General features: G+C 37.4%; 1 protein-coding gene across 1 annotated transcript in view; it reads right to left on the reverse strand.

Moving 5' to 3' along the window:
- Positions 1 to 573: 573 nt before the first annotated feature.
- LOC136247053 (uncharacterized) overlaps positions 574 to 18,671 on the reverse strand; it is a 45,862-nt gene continuing 27,764 nt past the window's right edge. The window contains exons 5-8 of the mRNA XM_066038652.1: positions 16,803 to 16,958; positions 8,274 to 8,325; positions 5,095 to 6,105; positions 574 to 4,939 (exon numbers count right to left, since the gene is read on the reverse strand). Of these exons, the coding sequence (XP_065894724.1) occupies positions 762 to 4,939; positions 5,095 to 6,105; positions 8,274 to 8,325; positions 16,803 to 16,958 (5,397 nt within the window). The 3' untranslated portion in view covers positions 574 to 761. The remainder of the gene's footprint in view (positions 4,940 to 5,094; positions 6,106 to 8,273; positions 8,326 to 16,802; positions 16,959 to 18,671) is intronic.

Genomic DNA, 18,671 nt, shown 5'->3' on the forward strand with positions numbered 1-18,671 from the left:
AACAGTCCTATAACACATGTACACCAAAGCTATATTATATAGATAGGCTAGCTGCTCAAGTTCAATTATTTTACAGTGTAGGTCTACTACGACTTGTGTTACAGTGTTTAAGTTACCTAACCTAATACATATACATAGGACTTGAGCATTAGAATAAAAAGGCATGTAATATGGCTAATAGCATGAAACAGAGCAGTGGGCCAAAAGAAAAAAATCTTTCTAACCCCAGGATTTAACTGAATACCGCTCTATATAATGAAACCTCAACATTGTTAACTACCACTCTTACTTGTTGCTAACACCAGGAGCTCGTAAGTGCCACAAGGCGCAAAGGAGTGTGACACTCAGGATATACAGTAGCTTTTGTGAAATGCCTTCGCAGCCACATGTCCTTATAGAGAGAGCAGTAATTTCCTGGGCTGTGTTAACAGGTGCTGGCAGTTAATTAATGTGCAGCCAGTGTCAGTAATACTGGCAGGGTAGATAAAAAAATGAAACTCTGTTTAGCGTTTATAAACTCCTGCTAACTAAAACAATACAAATACACTGCAGTTTTACTCTTTAGGTGTCACTATTCTTGATACAGCATTGCAGTTAATAGAAAAACATGTGTATAGCTACAGTTATGTAAATGTTTACATCTATTGGCTAACTTCTACAGTAACAGTATAACAATAATGTGAAATATAAAGAATATAGCCAAAATTAATTGTTATGTTTCATAATTATTTGTCAATAATGGTTCAATGAAAGAAGTAGTATTATCGTTTACTTTCCATTGAGATTTTTAAGTTTGTAACAGTGTCATTACTTTGCAATGCATTTTCAATCTTTCTAATGCCTATTTCTGTAAAATTATTTTTATTTAGGTACAGCTCTGTCAGTTTGCTGTTGCTATGTAAAGCAAATGCAATATCGTCTGCTGCCAGATCAGTAATATTGTTGTTTTCCATATTAAGTCTTTTCAAGGTTGTTATTTTTTGCAAACCTTTGGAAACTTTTATTGCACCTACTGTTTGTATATTATTTTCACCAAGATATAACCCTTGCAGTTTAGTATTATTAGATACAACAATTGCAATATCATCAGCGGCTTCTTCGGTAACATAGTTCTTAGAAAGGCTCAAGTGTAATAGAGATGTTAAGGACTGTAAAACCTCGGCAATAATTTTAATACTTTCTAAATGAAATTTGTTGCCACGAAGACCAAGTATTTGCAGTCTGTTGTTATGGGATAGGACTGTTGCTATATAACTGGCACCTTTATCACCAATGTTGTTGTTTGAGAGATCTAACTCTATTAGAGTTGTTATCTTCTGTAATTCAGTCAATATTGTTATGGCACCTACTGTTTGCAGATTACTTCCTTTTAAAAATAACCCTTCCAGTTTAGTATTATGTGATAAAATAGCTGCAATATCAGCTGCTGCTTTATAACTGTCTTTGATGTTTGAAATTCCCAACATTCTGAGTGTTGTTACTCTTTGCAATGACTTAGCAACTGTGATCAATCCTGTTGCTCGTATATAATTTCCACTGAGATATACCTCTTGCAGCCCAGTATTACGAGATAGAACCGATGCAATATCTTCAACTGCTTCATTAGTAATATTGTTATTTCTAATTCCAAACACAGTCAAAAACTTTGTGTTGTGCAGACCGTTAGCAATCTTTACAGCACCTATTGCCTGCAATTGATTTCCACTCAGCCGTAGCACTTGCAATTTAGTATTACGAGTTAAAATACCTGCAATATAATCAGCTGCATTGGCATTGATATTATTATCCTCTAGGCCTAACTTTATCAGAGTGGCAGTATTCTGTAAAGCATTTGCTATCTCAATAGCACCTACTGAACACAAATTGTTTCGACCAAGATACAATTCTTGCAAATTAGTGTTACAAGATAAAACAATTGCAACAGCCTTAGCTGCATTTTTACTGATATTGTTATTTGACATGCTCAGTTTAATTAGTTTTGTAGCTTTTCGTAAACCTTTTGCTATTTTGATGGCACCTTCTGCTTGTAGGTTATTCCCATCTAAGCAAACTACTTTTACTTCAGTGTTGCAAAATAAAACTGAAGAAACATACCGAGCTGCATTTCCAATATTAGTATATTCCATATCAAACTCTGTCAAACTTGTAGTACCTTGCAGAGCTCTAGCAATCTTCATGACACCAACTGCTTGGAAATTATTTCTGCCTAAGTATACTTCTCTTACTTGAATGTTACGGAATAAAACAGAAGCTATGCTTTCTGCTGCATCACAACTAATGCTGTTATTTCTAATACCAAACTTTGTGAGAGTTGTAGTATTTTGTAATGCCTTGGCTATAATAATAGCACCTTGTGTTTGCAAATTGTTATCACTCAACCCTAGCACTTGCAATTTAGTGTTATGAAACAAAACAGCTGCAATATCATTTGCTGCTTCAAATCCAATACTATTTCTTTCCATTCCAAATTTCCTAATGTTGTTAGCATGCTGTAGGGCTCTGGCAATCTTTATGGCCCCTGTTGTTAGTATATTATTTCCACCTATACAAAACTCCTGTAGTTCAGAATTCTGAGATAAAAGTGCAGCTATATCATGTGCTGTTTCAGTGGTAATATTGTTATTTGTAAGATCAAACTTTTTTAGGTCTGAAAACTGGTTCAAAAACTTTCTAGTTGCTGGTATGTATGTCATAGGAAGCATCTGCAGATATGGTTTGTGAGACCCATTTCTGTGAAGAACAGCAGCTATGTAATCTGCTACTTGCTCATGGCACAAAGCAGTGTGGCATTCAATTGCTGAAGGAAATTTCAGTAAGTAAGCACCTTTTGCATGCATGTTGTAACCGCTTAATTTTATCCTCTTAATGTTAGCAGAAAGCATGGATAATTTACCAATGGTAGCAACATTGTGAATATTAATAATGAAATCAATATTAGTAACTTTTGCATCATTGATCCTCCTTATAAAATCAGTCAGAGAGTTAATCAGGTTATTATTTAGCTTGCAATCTGCAAACTGGCTGCATTTAATTACATGTTGGTTTACATAGGCAGCAATCACTTTATCCTGTCCTACTAAGTAAATGACCAGCAACTTTCCATCTGTGATATTTGATGCTGGGTAGAAATTAGCTTGAAAGGATTGTTTTAACTTATTTGTAAAAGTATTGATAACATTAATTATTGGACTATCATATAAAGCATCAATGGAAATGACCAATTCTTCAACGTGCCATGATCTTACAACATCACACATATTATGGAGTGACTCCCAGTAAAATTGATTGCCAGAGAAGTCAACTGTTTTAATTCTCAGTGCGTCACTTTGAGAAAGAAATATCTTACAAAACAAATCGCAGCTCCTGCTATCAATGTTACAGTTTGATAAGTTAAGCATATTCCACTCTTGTGTAGGGGATTTCGACAACATAATGGCCAGGGTTTGTACATAGTTAGGCAGAATGTATTGATTACTAAGGTCGATTAAGTTCTCCTGAAGAATTCTCTTGACAGCCAGCAATGTTTTTCCATCAGCCTCAGACAGACAACGTAACACATAAAGACGTCTGTCTTTTTGAGATAGAATTTTACTTGATACTGTTGGTCTTCCATACAACATTCTGGTTGCCTTTGCATGAATTCCAGATAAAAAACGCTTAAATGCAAAACTACTACCATTGGTCATGCAAATATACAAAAGCCAAGTGTTAAAATAACAATTCTCCCAAAAAGTTCCTTTAAGCAGCTGTAGCTGCATAACAGGTGACAATGAGGCAATATAGCGGGCTGCCATATATTCCTGAAGAACAAAGTGAACAAAACTAATTGGATGATCATTGCTGTCACTCTCCAGATTTAAATGATGCACTGGCATCAACAAGCCAAGTTTATACCATTCAACTAAAACAATTTTAGGGCATGCCGCTTTAATCTCTCCAAGTGTAAAGACTCTCTGTTTCTTCTTTAAAGAGTTATATGCCAACACTGACAATTCCTTTACAATTTGACTGTAAGGATAAGGTAGTTCATCCAATTTGGAGGTTTGATTGTCTGTTTTTAAAAAAGAAGTGATGATGATAACCAAAGATCTTTCATACAACTCAGTTTGCGTAATTGGCAATAGCTCACTATATTTAAATATGCAAAGCAGCATGGTAATGTTAAGTGGAATATAACATAATGCAGTGATAGTTGGATTAGATTTTACAAATGTTCCAATTTGAGTAACTTTAGCTTTGTGACCCAGTAAAACATGCTGCATGAAGTCTTTCTGATCCTCTTCTGAAAAGCCTAATATTTCTGCTCTGCAGTCCACAATGCCATGGAGATGTGATAAAGCAACTGGAACAGATGTTAATAACAGACAAGACATTGTGAGCATTCTCCGGTGAATTACTTTATCTACAAAATCAGTTTGTAACTCTTTACTGACTTCATCGCACCCATCTAGAATAATTGTAAGATACATACCATCAGTTGCAACAAGCCATTCACTTAACCTATTAGCAAGTGGTTTGTCTTCAAAGAAATAATTCACAAGCGTAGGAATATCCATAATATCACACACTTGAGGGTCACACATAGGCAATAATAATAGTAGTTTAGTGTTGTTGAGTACATTGCGCTCAGCCCATTGTGCAGCTATTTCTTTGGTGAATGTAGTTTTTCCTATTCCCGAACTTCCTTCAATAAGAATGGAATATGGAAAAATTGCAAAATTTTCAAACGGAGTAAAGAGATCATTTATGGCTTTAATAGTTCTGGTACGAATGTCTGCACTCTTTCTGCTTGAAGCATTCACTGCAAACTGTCTCTCATGGCATACAATAGTTAGTGGACTGAAGTGTGTAGGTTGGAAAGGTAAATCGGTTGCAATGTATCTGTTATTCACATATTTTTTGCATAAAATATTAGTGGCTACCTGCAAATCTTTGTTGCCTAAACAGAGATAGATATATTAGACAGAACAGTTAGCAATTTCAACAACAAAACTTAGCTATTACATATATGAGCAGTGAAATAGAGTATAACACTGTTAAATTACATTACAATATTAAATGTTGACAATTTACAAAACACTGAAAGGTGCTTACCAATTTCAATTTTTATTTGACGGATATCCATCAAAGTGATAGTGTGATTAACCATCATTCCAATATGAGTGATGTCAGCTTTATCACACATCTGCTTCAAAGAAGGCGTTATGGAGCCAGGTAGGGCTACTGTGAAGCCATTGTACACCTTCCAATAAATAATTACTGATCCAACACCGGCTGAGTCTAATACAGTATCGGTTTCATCGAGACCTACTAACTTTACTGCTGCAGATTTAGCTTGGCTCAAATCATTGCCCTTAAGCATTGATGGATCCTTACTAGTTTTAGCTATTAAGAATGTTCCCTGTATACCTTCAGTTTTAGACATACTTTGCCAGTGTATTTTGTGAGCTATGTTTATTTCTTCATACCGCTTGATTACATTTAATGCCTCACTGCTTTTAGCTACATCATGAACCAAATACTTTAGCCAAGAAAGTTCTGTGTGAGTGATATGACCATAATTTTGTAATGAGTCTATTAAAGTAGAAAAACTAGAAGCATTTTCATATACTTCTTTGTCAATTTTTCTTCTATTAGTATGTACATTCTTGCTGTGATGAAGTACCAGTTTAAATTTGTCTAAAGGTGTGTCAGATTTGCTAATTATTCCTGTGACTTCAGCGATCATCACTGCATATATTTTCTCAGTTTCATCAAGTCCACTTAAGGAAGAACTGTAAACTGATTTATCAGTAGTTTCATCAACTAGCAAACTTTTAATCAATGGAATCTTTTTGTCTAGCCCAAGTGGAGCAAGTTGTACTGCTTCTAAAAAGTTTTTAACAGTTAAATTCTTTCCAGTTTTAAACCAATGAAGTAACATTTTACAACAACAAAATGTTTCCTTGGGACATACATCAGCTCTGGTGGCATCCTTCCAAATTTCTTTTAAAATACCTTCCGACAATTTTAGTCTGGTACCAATTACATACCAATGATTTTGTATCAAAGAGACAGTGTTCATTAATTTTTCAATATCTGGTTTATCATCGGAGTGACCTTCTCCTATAATAACAATAGAATCAATAAAGTGACTTTCTTTCGGACAATCTAAACAATTGCTAACAAAAGAGATACAGATTTAACCTACTTGTCTGAACATGCACCCACTATCAATTACCAGCTGAAAACTAGAGTGGCCATTTCACTTTGTTTTCAGCAAAGTAAAATGAATTGCAATATGCCAATGCAACAAAAGTGGATTCAAACTATATTAAACTAAGATATAATGTCACCATTAATGCAATGTGACCTATAGAAATAGAAATCTATTATACTGACCACGCTTCCTATCGGTAGAATGGTGAGAAAGAAGCATGATAAGACCACACCCCTTAAATATTGTGCAGGACAAATGTCTCAGGCTCACTTGTGATATTCTAATAGAGCAGTCACTTTTATACAACAGCCATGTTTGTAATAGAACAGCTGCATGTATACAACATATCAAACAGTACGGTACAGCTCAGCTCCAAGGTAACATTCTTGCACATGTAAAGTGTGATCAAAACACATCAGAAATGCGAGCAAAATGCAGGGTGAAACAAGGACAAACTGCAGGCGAGACATGGGCGAAATGCGTCATCTCGCATGTGTGCTGTGGCTAAACTTGAATTGCAACACTCACGTGGACTCTATGTGGCTATAACATCATTTTATATGGATGCGTGAGATACATGGAAACGCGAGGAAATGCGTAAGACACGTGGAAAACATGGGTGAGATGTGAGGAAATGTATCTTAGATGTAGGAAAATGTTACCTTGGAGCTGAGCTGTACCATAGGTAAATATGCTCTATAACAAAAAGAGCTTATTACACAAAGCATGTTTGAAAATTACAGTATTGATTTAAAATGAAGTGGGAGTGAAACAAGAGTCCTATTACAACTTAACGCTGTGGGAAATCTCTACTTTAACATTGACCAACTAATTGATATAACATTCCAATGTAGACATTCTCCTACAGAACTAGCATCTCTTGTTTCACCAGCTTTTATTGCTTGGATCTCTACTTCATTTTTAAATCTAAAATAATTATCATTACATCCTCAACTCTTGATGTTACTGTAGAATCAAACTTCATTAAAAGATTACAGTAGTGATTGAATAAATGTGACTGAATTTGACAAAACAAGGCTTCGACGCACAAAGCTTTGTTAGGAGATATGGCGATTTTAAGGAATCATTGTGTAATAACTTCCCAGTGCCTACAGCTGTGCAAACAAAATTTGCACCAATTGTTCATCTATTCACTAGCTATCACTGAGTGGGTGTATACATTTCTGATACCCAAAATATGCCCTGTTTTGAGCAGCTTTATTCGAGCGGGTAATAATGTCACAGGCAGTAGTAATAGGGTGGGGGTGGACGGTGGTCTTAATATACGGGTATAAAATGAAGTAAGAAGACGATTGGAATCCAGAGGCCAAGTTTGGGGTCTCCATGGCCCTCCATGGCCCTCAAATTACTCCAAATTGACTGAGAACACTATTGGCGAGCTCTCTGTGAAGTCCCAGCTCATTACACACCATTATCACAAAGCCATGGCCATTTAATGGTGCCAATCTCACACTCGTGGCTTCGACAGGGTCGGAAGAAAGCTGCTACAGAAACCAGACTTGTCAGTGCTGAAGGAAGTACAGTGTGAAATATGATAGTGTATTAGACCAGCAATCCATTTCTGGTAAAATCGTAAGTTTGATTTTGTGTGTGTGGAAGCCTTGTTATGTAAAATCCGGTCACAAATGACCAAAAACTTGGTTCCACTTGGGGAACTTTGAGATAATAAAGTCACTCTGTAAGGTTCCTACAGATACATATACTTGAAAGTAACAGGAGAAGACATCCTGACTGCCCAGCAGACTCCTGCAAGAGTTTGAGTGTTAATTGGATGGCTGCAAGTTTGAGGCTGCCCAAGTCCAGTGATGGATTTTTTCTCTCCTTTCTCCACCTTTTCAGACATACTTTCTGTAACAACTTTAAATAGGCTGTAGGACCTGGTGTCCTACAGACCTTCAGTACTTTTGTTGTAAAGTCTTAACAAATAAATACAAATATATCATTTGCTTTCCTGATCCAGTTTTGTTATAAGTACATATAACAATTTGCATACTTGTCTGCATTTTCAAGGTTACTGTCCATACAAATTTTCATATAATACATTAGTAATTACCTTCAGAGGAAGCCAATGTCGAACTCTCACCATCATCTGATGTCACTTTTAACTGTATATAAAAGTAATAGTAATACATATGCAAAATTACAATAATTATGTGCATTGCATTAAGAGCTCATAATATTTGTAGTTTTTAACTGGAGTACACTTACAGTAGTTATAGCACTATGTGTGGGCAGAAAACGATTAGTTACATGGCACCCAACCCTAAATGAAGGTGACAAGGACAATTAATTGCAGAAGAAGAGCCAGAGCAAAAAAGCACTCTAGAGGGTATTCAAAGTATTCCATATCCAGAGTGAAGTTATTGTTTTAATGAAGGCTACTTGGGGAGCCTTTAATAGTTTTGCCTTGAGCTCCAGCTCAAACTTGGAATCATTTAAACCAGTTAGACCACCATCTTGCTTGTGCTATAAGAACAACATAGCACTAAAAGAGTGGTCTTGAGACTAAACGTAGCACTTGGCATGCTCCATGCTATATTTGTCCATGCTATATTTTTTCATTATAGTTCTCACGACAGTGCTTCAACTATTACCTATACACATATACATAAAATAAATGCATTTTTTTCTTACGTGATCTACATACAGTACCACTCAAACACAACATTGCACTTGTTTGCACCGTATTCCTGAGTCACAAGTATTTAGTGAGTAAAGTCGTACGTACAATACATCTCGCAGAATTGCAAGTAGATTTCACTTGCAAGAGCTCCAGTGGTGTAGCCAGACTTTTTACCATGCCTGGGCAATGGGTGGGTAAGCCATTTCCCATGTAACACACATACACATGCCAATCTTCATAAGACCATTGATATAGCATTTTAAAAATGTGTTATGCATCATAATACTACACTACAGTATACATGACTAATATAATGCTAATTGAAGTGAACGCCTAGCTAGCTATTGGCCTTCTATTATAATACATACATTTGCATGCATCTTAATGTCAGACTAGGAAGACTACTGAATTAAAGCACGAGGCGCTTTGAGTGCTCTATCATGTGATAACTATGCTCTGCCACCACAGTTGTTAGCCTAGAAAGTTGAAACAAAGAGAAGAGAATTGCTGACTGAACAAGTACTCCATACCATTTGAACTATGCAGCGAATAGTTCAGAAACTTTATCGGTAGCTAAATCCAGCCTATGTCTTTAATTACCCTAGGTAACTGATGGTGGGGCAAAGAAGTGTGATGCCTGGGCCGATACCCTCGCTTGCCCAGGTTTGGCTATGCCACTGAAGAGCTCTACTCACAAGTCATCTGTAATAAAGCAATCTAATCCAAAACAGCCAAGTTGTAAAAGAAGAGTGCGGCCCTCAAAAAGGCTATAGTGAAAAAAAGATGTGAAATCCAAGGTGGCGGCCTAGAAATGGCTGTGATGGTAGGTTTATGCAAAAATTTTAAATTACAACAATTTAGGTGAATTTGTGCTGCCTCCTCTGGCAACAAATTCACCTGTAATTAAAATTTTTGCATTAACCTACCATCACAGCCATTTCTAGGCCGCCACCTTGGATTTCATATCTTTTTTCACTATAGCCTTTTTGAGGGCCGCGCTCTTTTTTTCCAGCTCGGCTGTTTTGGATTATATTTCACTTCTTTTTTATTTGTATGCCCCAAAGCTAGCCTATGGCCGGCTTTAGGGCTTCCTTCTAACTTGTTTTTTTTTTTTTTCTGCAGGAATTGTGGAACAAAGGAAGAAATTTTGTGTACAGTTTTTTGTCTCGTTAAAAATATTTGTATATTTAACAATAAAAGATAGTCATACTGTAGGTAATAAGGTAACTTCTTATACATAACTGAACTGTAGCTGAAACTCCCATTGTTTGTAGCTGAGCTCTTTTCAGAGTGACTTGTTTCTAGCTGAACCCTCTACATGGTGATTTGTTTCCAACACATATTTCTACAGGGTGATTTGTTTGTAGCTGATCCCTATAAGGTAACTTGTATCTACCTGATATCTCTACAGGGTGATTTGTTTGTAGCTGAACTTTCTACAGGATAATTTCGATCTCTCTTCAATGTAACTTCTTGTAGCTGATCTCTCTACTGGGTGACTCGTGTCTAGCTGTATACTCTACAAGGTGATTTGTTTGTAGCTCAATACTCTACAGGGTGATTTTTTGTAGCCAAACTCTCTGCAGGATGATTTGTTTGTAGCTGAACTCTCTACAGGATGGTTTCTTTGTAGGTGATGTCGCTCTAGGTGACTTCTTTCTAGCTGATCTCTCCACAGGATGGTTTCTTTGTAGCTGAACTCTCTACAGGGTGATTTTTATCTAGCTGAACTCTCTCTAGGGTGATCACTTCATAGCTGAACCCTCTAAAAGGTGGCTTCTTCTATCTGATCTCTCTACAGTGTGATTTGTTTGTAGCTGAACTCTCTACAAGGTGACATTTTCTAGCTGAGCTCTCTCTTATTTCTGGCTGATCTCTCTACAGAGTAACTTGTTAGTCTAGCTGAAGTCTTTACATGGTTGTTAAACTCTCTGAATGAAGACTTGTTCGTAGCAGAACTTCTACAGAGTAAATTGTTTGTAGCTGAACTCTCTATAGGGTGCATGACTTGTTTATAGCTGAACTCTCTTCAGTACGACTTGTAATGTTCTGAATCACTACAACAATATATTTGTAGCTGAACTCTCTATAGGGTGACTTGCTTCTTGTTAAACTGTCTATAAGATTAACTTTTTGCAGCTGAACTTCCTACAGAATAACTTGTAATGCAATAGAATTCTATAATGGAGTAGATAAATTAGCCGAATGCTCTATTAGGGTGACTGTTCTATTAGAGTATCTCGGTCTCGCATTTGCCACAAGGAGTTGGCTTTCGAATCATAACTCAGTGGTTTGTAATCTGATTCTTCTGTACTACTGCAAGGACTTTCTATGAAGATCATTCCAGCTATACACCGATTTTCAGCTCATTACTCTAAGCAGTTTGCCTAGTAGGCGTAAAAACTAATACTTTTTTATTCATAAAAATCGATCGCGTAATTGTGACACAGGTTGGGTTTTGTGTCATATCTTCATGGTCTTTATCTCGATTCCTTTCAAACCACCAAAAGGCACTTCTACGACGGTTATCCCATCTACTTAGCAATTTTCAACTCATTCCATGAAGCGGTTTACCCTGTAGGCGTGACAACAAATTGATCTTGTTTTATATGAATAATCAGTCATAACTCCCGAACCATTCATCGGATGTGCACCAAATTTGATGCTAGAATTTGCCTTTGGACTCCCTTTCCGTGTGCCAAATTTCAAGGCAATCGGAGTACGTTTTCGTATTTTATAGCAATTTTTGCAAGTGTGCGAAAACACGAAGAAGAACAAGAAAAAAACAAACGAAGAAAAAAAAATCGAAACTTTAGCAGCTCATATCTCGAAAATGGCTTGAGTGATTTCCTAGTCTCGCATAGCCAGGCCCTTTTCTTTCTTTTGTGTGGGGGCGGGGAAAGAAAAGGGTCTGGTGAACATAGTATAGCATTCATATGAAGAAGTTTTGCTCAAAAACGGAACTATCAGGCCAGCTGACATGACTAATTAGGTGATTTGTCCAATCAAGATCAAAGCAATTAAGCAGCTGTAATTGATTCAACTTGCTATATTTCATTTATTAAAGGCTTTACTGTTGCTGATTTTTCATTTTATAGGTTTTGGGACATCTCTACTGCACTGAGCGTCAAAGATTGGCTATTCTTCCATAGTGCCAGTTCATGACAGATGTATTGGTGTACTAGAACTTTTGCACACATACAGTGTTTCATTAATAAAATAGTTTTAAAGCACTGGATTAAGTGTGGGAAGTTATTTATAGTTAAAGATTGGCCGTGCGTTGCTTGTCAAACCTAACTAGACGAACTCCGTGCCAAAACACAGCTTTAATCTCGCTCCGAATTGCCCGCATATTTTACCTCCGACTTTAGCATCGTTTTGACGAGATATACTTTACGCTGGAAGTGCTCACTACGGCTTGTTAGAAACGCTCAAGAATAGGCTACCAGAATCTAGCAGCGAATCCTGAAAAATCCAAACATGTCACGAGATATGATCGAATCTATAAGAATAGTGAAAATGCCCCATAGGAAATGTATTGAAACCAATTGTGTTCCTGTATTGTCAAAATGACGAGCAGGTTTTTTGTGTACCGAGCTTCATTTAGTATCATTCTGTTCACCATGAGTTGCTCTTTCTCATGCTACTTGCGAATCTGAAATACGTATTTGGAGTGAAAAGATACGTGAGTATAAAGTGTCTGTACAATAGAATTTATCCACTTTATAGTGAACAAATCGGTGAGGCTGGAGCAAAAACGTAGCAAATTTCCGCAAACTTCTTGATATGGTCGTTGGGCTATCTCGAGATTGTGGGATTCTACTGCACAGCTTCCGGATTGTTGTTTGGTACAAATGACGTGATCTGCTGCATTTGCATCCTATTACCATAGATATTTCAGTAGTAGCTATGGTAACAGGATGCAAATGACGCAAATATTAACAAATCACGTGTCATTCGTACCAATCAACAATCCAGAAGCTGCGCAGTAGAATCCCCACAATCTCGGGATAGCCCAACGACGAAGCTATACTATGTTCACCAGACCCTTTTCTTTCCCGCCCCCACACAAAAGAAAGAAAAGGGTCTGGCTATGCGAGACTAGTGATTTCCTTCAAATTTGGTATGTAGACTCCCCTGGCTTGTGGGCAACTCTGTAGCAATTTGGTTCCAATCGGATAAGGGATCACCAAGATACAAGTATGAAAATGATGTTTTCTTTCTTCCTGTTAATATACCCACGTTGTGGCGCGGCGGCTTCTTGGGCCGCACGACATACCATCGTGTGTCTTGATTCCATGATAGACTGCTCTTCGTTGTATGCCTATTCAATCCAAATAGCTTTGCCTGATTATTTTTATCTAGCTAGATAACAAAGTCCTTAGTACCGTTCATTGCAGTGGCAGCTATGGTGATAACAGAACAGGACAGGCTTCTCGAGCTCTACTGCATTGCCAACCATGTGATGACCAGTTATCAACTACGAAATATTTTCTGTGCATTAAACATACTGGTGATCATTTGAACCATTCATGCATTAATTTAATTTGTAGTATGGTACAGATCAAAGGCTGCTGCCAGTGTTATAATTCAGTTGTAAACCATTTGACAAATAAAAAGTACATAACATACTTGTTACATGGTGAATTATCCTGCTTAGGGAAGGTTTTGCAATAGAATGCTTGATGCTTTTGCCCTCATTATCCTCCGAAATCCTCTGTAAATTATTGCAAAATCTGAAGCTGTAGCAACTTTTTGCTGGTCCACACCTTAGTGTGCACTAAGGTGTGGACACTTAGTGTGCACATATTATTAATTTGTACGTATGTAACTACCATAATTATATGTCTGCACTATATTTGGCACCATAAAAGAACTACATGAAATTGCTTAAATGATTGTTGATTAGCAAGAACGTGTAGTAATCAGTACATAGTTATGTAGAAAGTGACAAATTCAATAGTAAAACCTGTACCATCTACAGAACAGTATCGCTCAAACACAACATTGTACTTGCATGCCACACAATTAAACATTGTACAACATTGTACTTGCATGCCACTCATCACTTGCGTGCCATATGCTTGTACTCAACACTCAAAAGACGATTGTGAGTGATGAGTGCTATTATGCTCTCCAGCTAAATCTTGCGAGTATTTTATATTTGTCTCACACTCGCAGGGCACTCACATATTATTGAGTGAGTGGTGAGTGGGAAGTAAACTAGAAATTGGCAGGCTGGTGTAGTACAACAATTGATCCTACAATACAGTGGTGATTGAAGACGGGGTTTGAGTGCAGCCAGGACTTCTGAAACAACTTCTTTAAAATAATGCGTGAGCATGTAAACAGCAGTAGTTGCAATAGATTATCACTCTGGCTCTGACCACAATAAGTCCTATGTATGAACATAAATAAAATGGGTGACATACCCCTGAATTAGCAATTTTTTTAATCGCTCGCACTCTCGCGGCGTGACGTTGCATTTGAGTGGTGCCGTATTACCCTTGTGTTGTGACTTCCTTTGTTGGCCTGGTGTTTCGTTTTGTTTGATGTCTTTGAACTAATTAGTGGCCAAAAGGAGGTACTTACATTACACTTAAAAATAAAGTTAATGTAGCCGTAGCTGTACTAAGTCGTAGTAGGAAACTTTTTACAATATTACTTCAGTACAGAAGTAGCCATACTACACAGTTACACTTTGTACTATATTTTAGTTCAATGCCTAGCTACAGTAAGTATTACAGTGCATAAATTTTGTCCCTACGTAGCCACTAGCTGTTCTAAGTTATATTGTAGTATAATTTTGTACTGATATTATCTTCTCCATTCTGTAGGAAGACTGAGAAGTTCATCTGGGGGCAGCTATAGCTACATGCGTAGCCGGTGACAGTATACTGGGACAAGTGTCATGGTGTTAGGACTCTACATCAGTTGAGGCAACTTCTCATGGCTTAAGTTATATTGTAGTATAATTTTGTACTGATATTACCTTCTCCATCCTGTAGGAAGACTGAGAAGTTCATCTGGAGGGGCAGCTATAGCTACATGCGTAGCCGGTGACAGTATACTGGGACAAGTGTCATGGTGTTAGGACTCTACATCAGTTGAGGCAACTTCTCATGGCTTCAGATCAATACACCTAGCTCTGGTTAGCATTTTCCTTGTTTTAATATAGTCACGTATTGTTGTCTTTTACATTTCAGATCATGCAGTGAAGGCATTGTAGAATTAACTACTTTCTACAAAGTGTGATGAAAGTGAACTACAATACTGGGGAGATTATCTATAAGCTAAATAACTAGCAATAGATAAATGTTTTTTTTGTTTTTCTTTTCAATATCTCACTGTAACGATCATAAAGTTCTTATTTATAAAACAGCCATAGCTTACCCGTAATATAGTTGCCTGCTGACATCACTGTGTTGTGTTGGATACAAGCTGTCCTCATTATTGTTTACTTTGTTTATACTAATACTGGGACTTGCCGTGGGAGTTCCCCATGACTGATTGAATGCTTGTCAGCTAATTGCATGCATAGTGCAATAATTAAACGTACTGCAATTTATAGCAACTTATGCTCATAAAAACAACCGACGTAGTTACAATTCAGGCATGCAGTGTGGACTTTGTACTGTACAAGATACTGTATGATGATGGAGATTCAGGAGAACCTGAACTTTGGACTGTATGATGATGCATATAATGGCGAGGTCTTCCAGTGGTTCATCTCAATGACAAGGACTCCACAGTGGCCTACTAAAACTTACGTACTACCTTGTTAGCACCATGCATGTTTTGAACTTAATTCTTCCAAGTACCCATTTAAAAAACTTTATAGTGTGTACTCTATTTATTCCAAAAATGTTAATATCTATATTTGGCTGTATACTGAATAGTGTCCTAGAATTAATTGTCAAGTTAATTGTAGCTCACACTCACTCACTCACTTACTCCCTCCCTCCCTCACTCACTCACTCACTCACTCGCTCACTCACTCACTCACTCACTCACTCACTAACTGACCACATTCACAAGCCTAGAGGCCAATTGAAGCAGAGAACGGCCACAATTTCATGCCACAACAACAAACTCACTAGTGGGATATGCCTTATGGGGTTCCGAAGAGTGTGTGCCCTTCACGCCTTGTCTTTTCTTTTGCTTTCAATCAAGCTGCTTGTCTTCTTCTTCATCCAACGAAACCATATTGAAGCGTTAATTTTCCATATCAACACTTTCTTTAAGCAGCATAATAGATGCCATAAAATTATTTAAGGCGCTTAGACTATGCTACTGTATGGAGGTACCAGTACTAGATAGCTAACTGTATCTTCATGATATACGTAGGTCACAAGATCACGCCCATTCTTCTATATATTATCGATCTATTGATCAAGACCTCTATGACCACACCCCTTTTATGATGCTAGCCTTATCTGTGACCATATGCCTTCAAGTTGGTAGGCTGACTCAAGGTAATCTAATAATTGATCGAAATCACAATGAACACAAGCACACATCTTTGCAGGCTGTCTCGAGATACACTAATACAGCAGTCACCCTAATAGAACAGTCACATGTTTATAGCTAGCTGTATGCTTTAACACAACTTAACAAACTAGTATATTAAACATTATGAATTTAAAAATGAAGTGGGGATCCAAGCAATAAAACGTAGTGAAACAAGAGATGAACAATGGTAGCTATTACAGCATAGCTCAGTGGAAAACCCCTACTTTGGCACTGAACACAAAATAATTGTTATACCATACCAAAGTAGGGATTTCGCACTGAGCTATGCTGTAATAGCTACCATTGTTCATCTCTTGTTTCACTGCTTCTATCACTTGGATCCCTACTTCATTTTTAAATTTATAATTTTTAATATAAGAATTTAACTCAATTCTGTTACAGCTTTCCTGCCACTGATACACGATGCATTTATAGAGGTAAGCTAACCTTCTGATAATCGTCTTTTAACTTTTGATGAACTGTTGTTAATGATTCCAAATCACTTTTATATTTTGCTGATTCCCTTTTCAATACAACAAAATCAGAAACTTCTTCATCCAGCTGATTGTTCTTAATTCTCAGATTAGTAATTTCTTGAGATAACTACATTAGATAAGTACGCACGTATGTATGAATATATCTAGGTAACTAGGTACAAATTAACCAAAAAAGGCTTATGATTACCTTTGAACATTGATGAAATAAATTAAGTGCGGCCCAAGAAGCCGGCGCGCAACCCCGTGAGTATATTGACAGGAAGAAAGAAAACGCAATTTTCGCACCTCCGTAGCTCTGTGCTGCCTTGATGAAACAACACGAATTTTGCTGTGGACACTCCCTCCACCTTCAGCACTCCACATTCCAAATTTGAGCGACACCGCTTCAAGCGTTCCCGAGATATGCGACTTCAAAAATTGGCTTAGTTTCTTCGTTTTTTTTTCTTCTTCTTATTTTTCTTCCTCTTTTCGCACACTTACAAAAACTGCTATAAAACGCGAACGCCTTATCCGATCGCCTTGAAATTTGGCACACAGAAGGGGGTATAAAGGCGCATCTCTGTACCAACTTTGGCTGGAATACGATAAACAGGCAAAGAGTTATGAGCGATTATTCACGAAAAATAACACCAATATGTTGTCACGCCTACAGGGTAAACCGCGTATGGGAAGAAGCTGAAAATCGGTGGGTGAATAGATTAACTATTGAACCTCAAACCTTTTGTGGTTTGAAAGAAATCGAGCTAAAAACCAGGAAGATACAACGAAAAAACCAACAGTGTGTAACAATTACGCAATCGAGATTAGCTAATAAAAAACAACAGCTTGCCACGCCTACCAGGTAAACCGCTTGGGGTAATGCTTTGAAAATCGCTGTACAGATGGAGTTATCATCTTAGAAAGGCACTTCAATGGTGTAGAAGAATCAGACGTAAAGCCACGGAGTTATAACACGAAATCCAACTTGGTGTAGCAAGTGCGAGATCGAGATATTCTAATAGAGCAGTCACCCTGAACAGAATTCAAGAGATCAGTTAGAAATAAGTAACCTGTATAGAGATCAGCTACAAACAAATCACCCTGTAGAGAGTTCAGCTACAAACAATTCACCCTGTTCAGACATCAGTTAGAAGAAGTTTTCTTGTAGAGAGTTTAGTTACAAACAAATCACCCTGTTGAAAGATCAGCTAGAAGATGTCACCTTGCAGATAGTTCAGTTACAAAGAAACCACCATGTAGAGAATTCAGCTACAAACTAGTGACCCTGTAGATACATCAGCTAGAAGAAGTTACCTTGTAGAGAGTTCAGCTACAAAGAAACCATTCTGTAAAGAGCTCAGCTGCAAACAAATCACCTATACAGAATTCAGGTACAAACAAATCACCCTGTAGAGAGATCAGCTAGAAGAAGTTACCTTGTAGATAGTTCAGCTACAAACAAATCATCCTGTAGAGAGATCAGTTAGAAGAAGTTACCTTGTAGATCGTTCAGCTACAAACAATTCACCCTGAAAAGAGATCAGCTAGAAGAAGTTACCTTGTAGAGAGTTCAGCTACAAAGAAACCATCATGTAGAGAATTCAGCCGCAAACAAATCACGTGTAGAGAGTTCAACTACAAACAAATCTCCCTGTAGAGAGATCAGCTAGAAGAAGTTTCCTTGTAGAGAGTTCTGCTACAAACAAATCACCCTGTAGAGAGTTCAGCTATAAACAAAATCACCCTGCAGAGAGTTCAGCTAGAAACAAGTCATCCTGTAAAGAGATCAACTAGAAGGATCACCTTGTAGAGAGTTCAGCTACAAACAAATTCACTCTGC

Source organism: Dysidea avara, chromosome 2 (genome assembly GCF_963678975.1).
Source record: "Dysidea avara chromosome 2, odDysAvar1.4, whole genome shotgun sequence".
In the NCBI taxonomy this organism is placed as follows: domain Eukaryota; kingdom Metazoa; phylum Porifera; class Demospongiae; order Dictyoceratida; family Dysideidae; genus Dysidea; species Dysidea avara.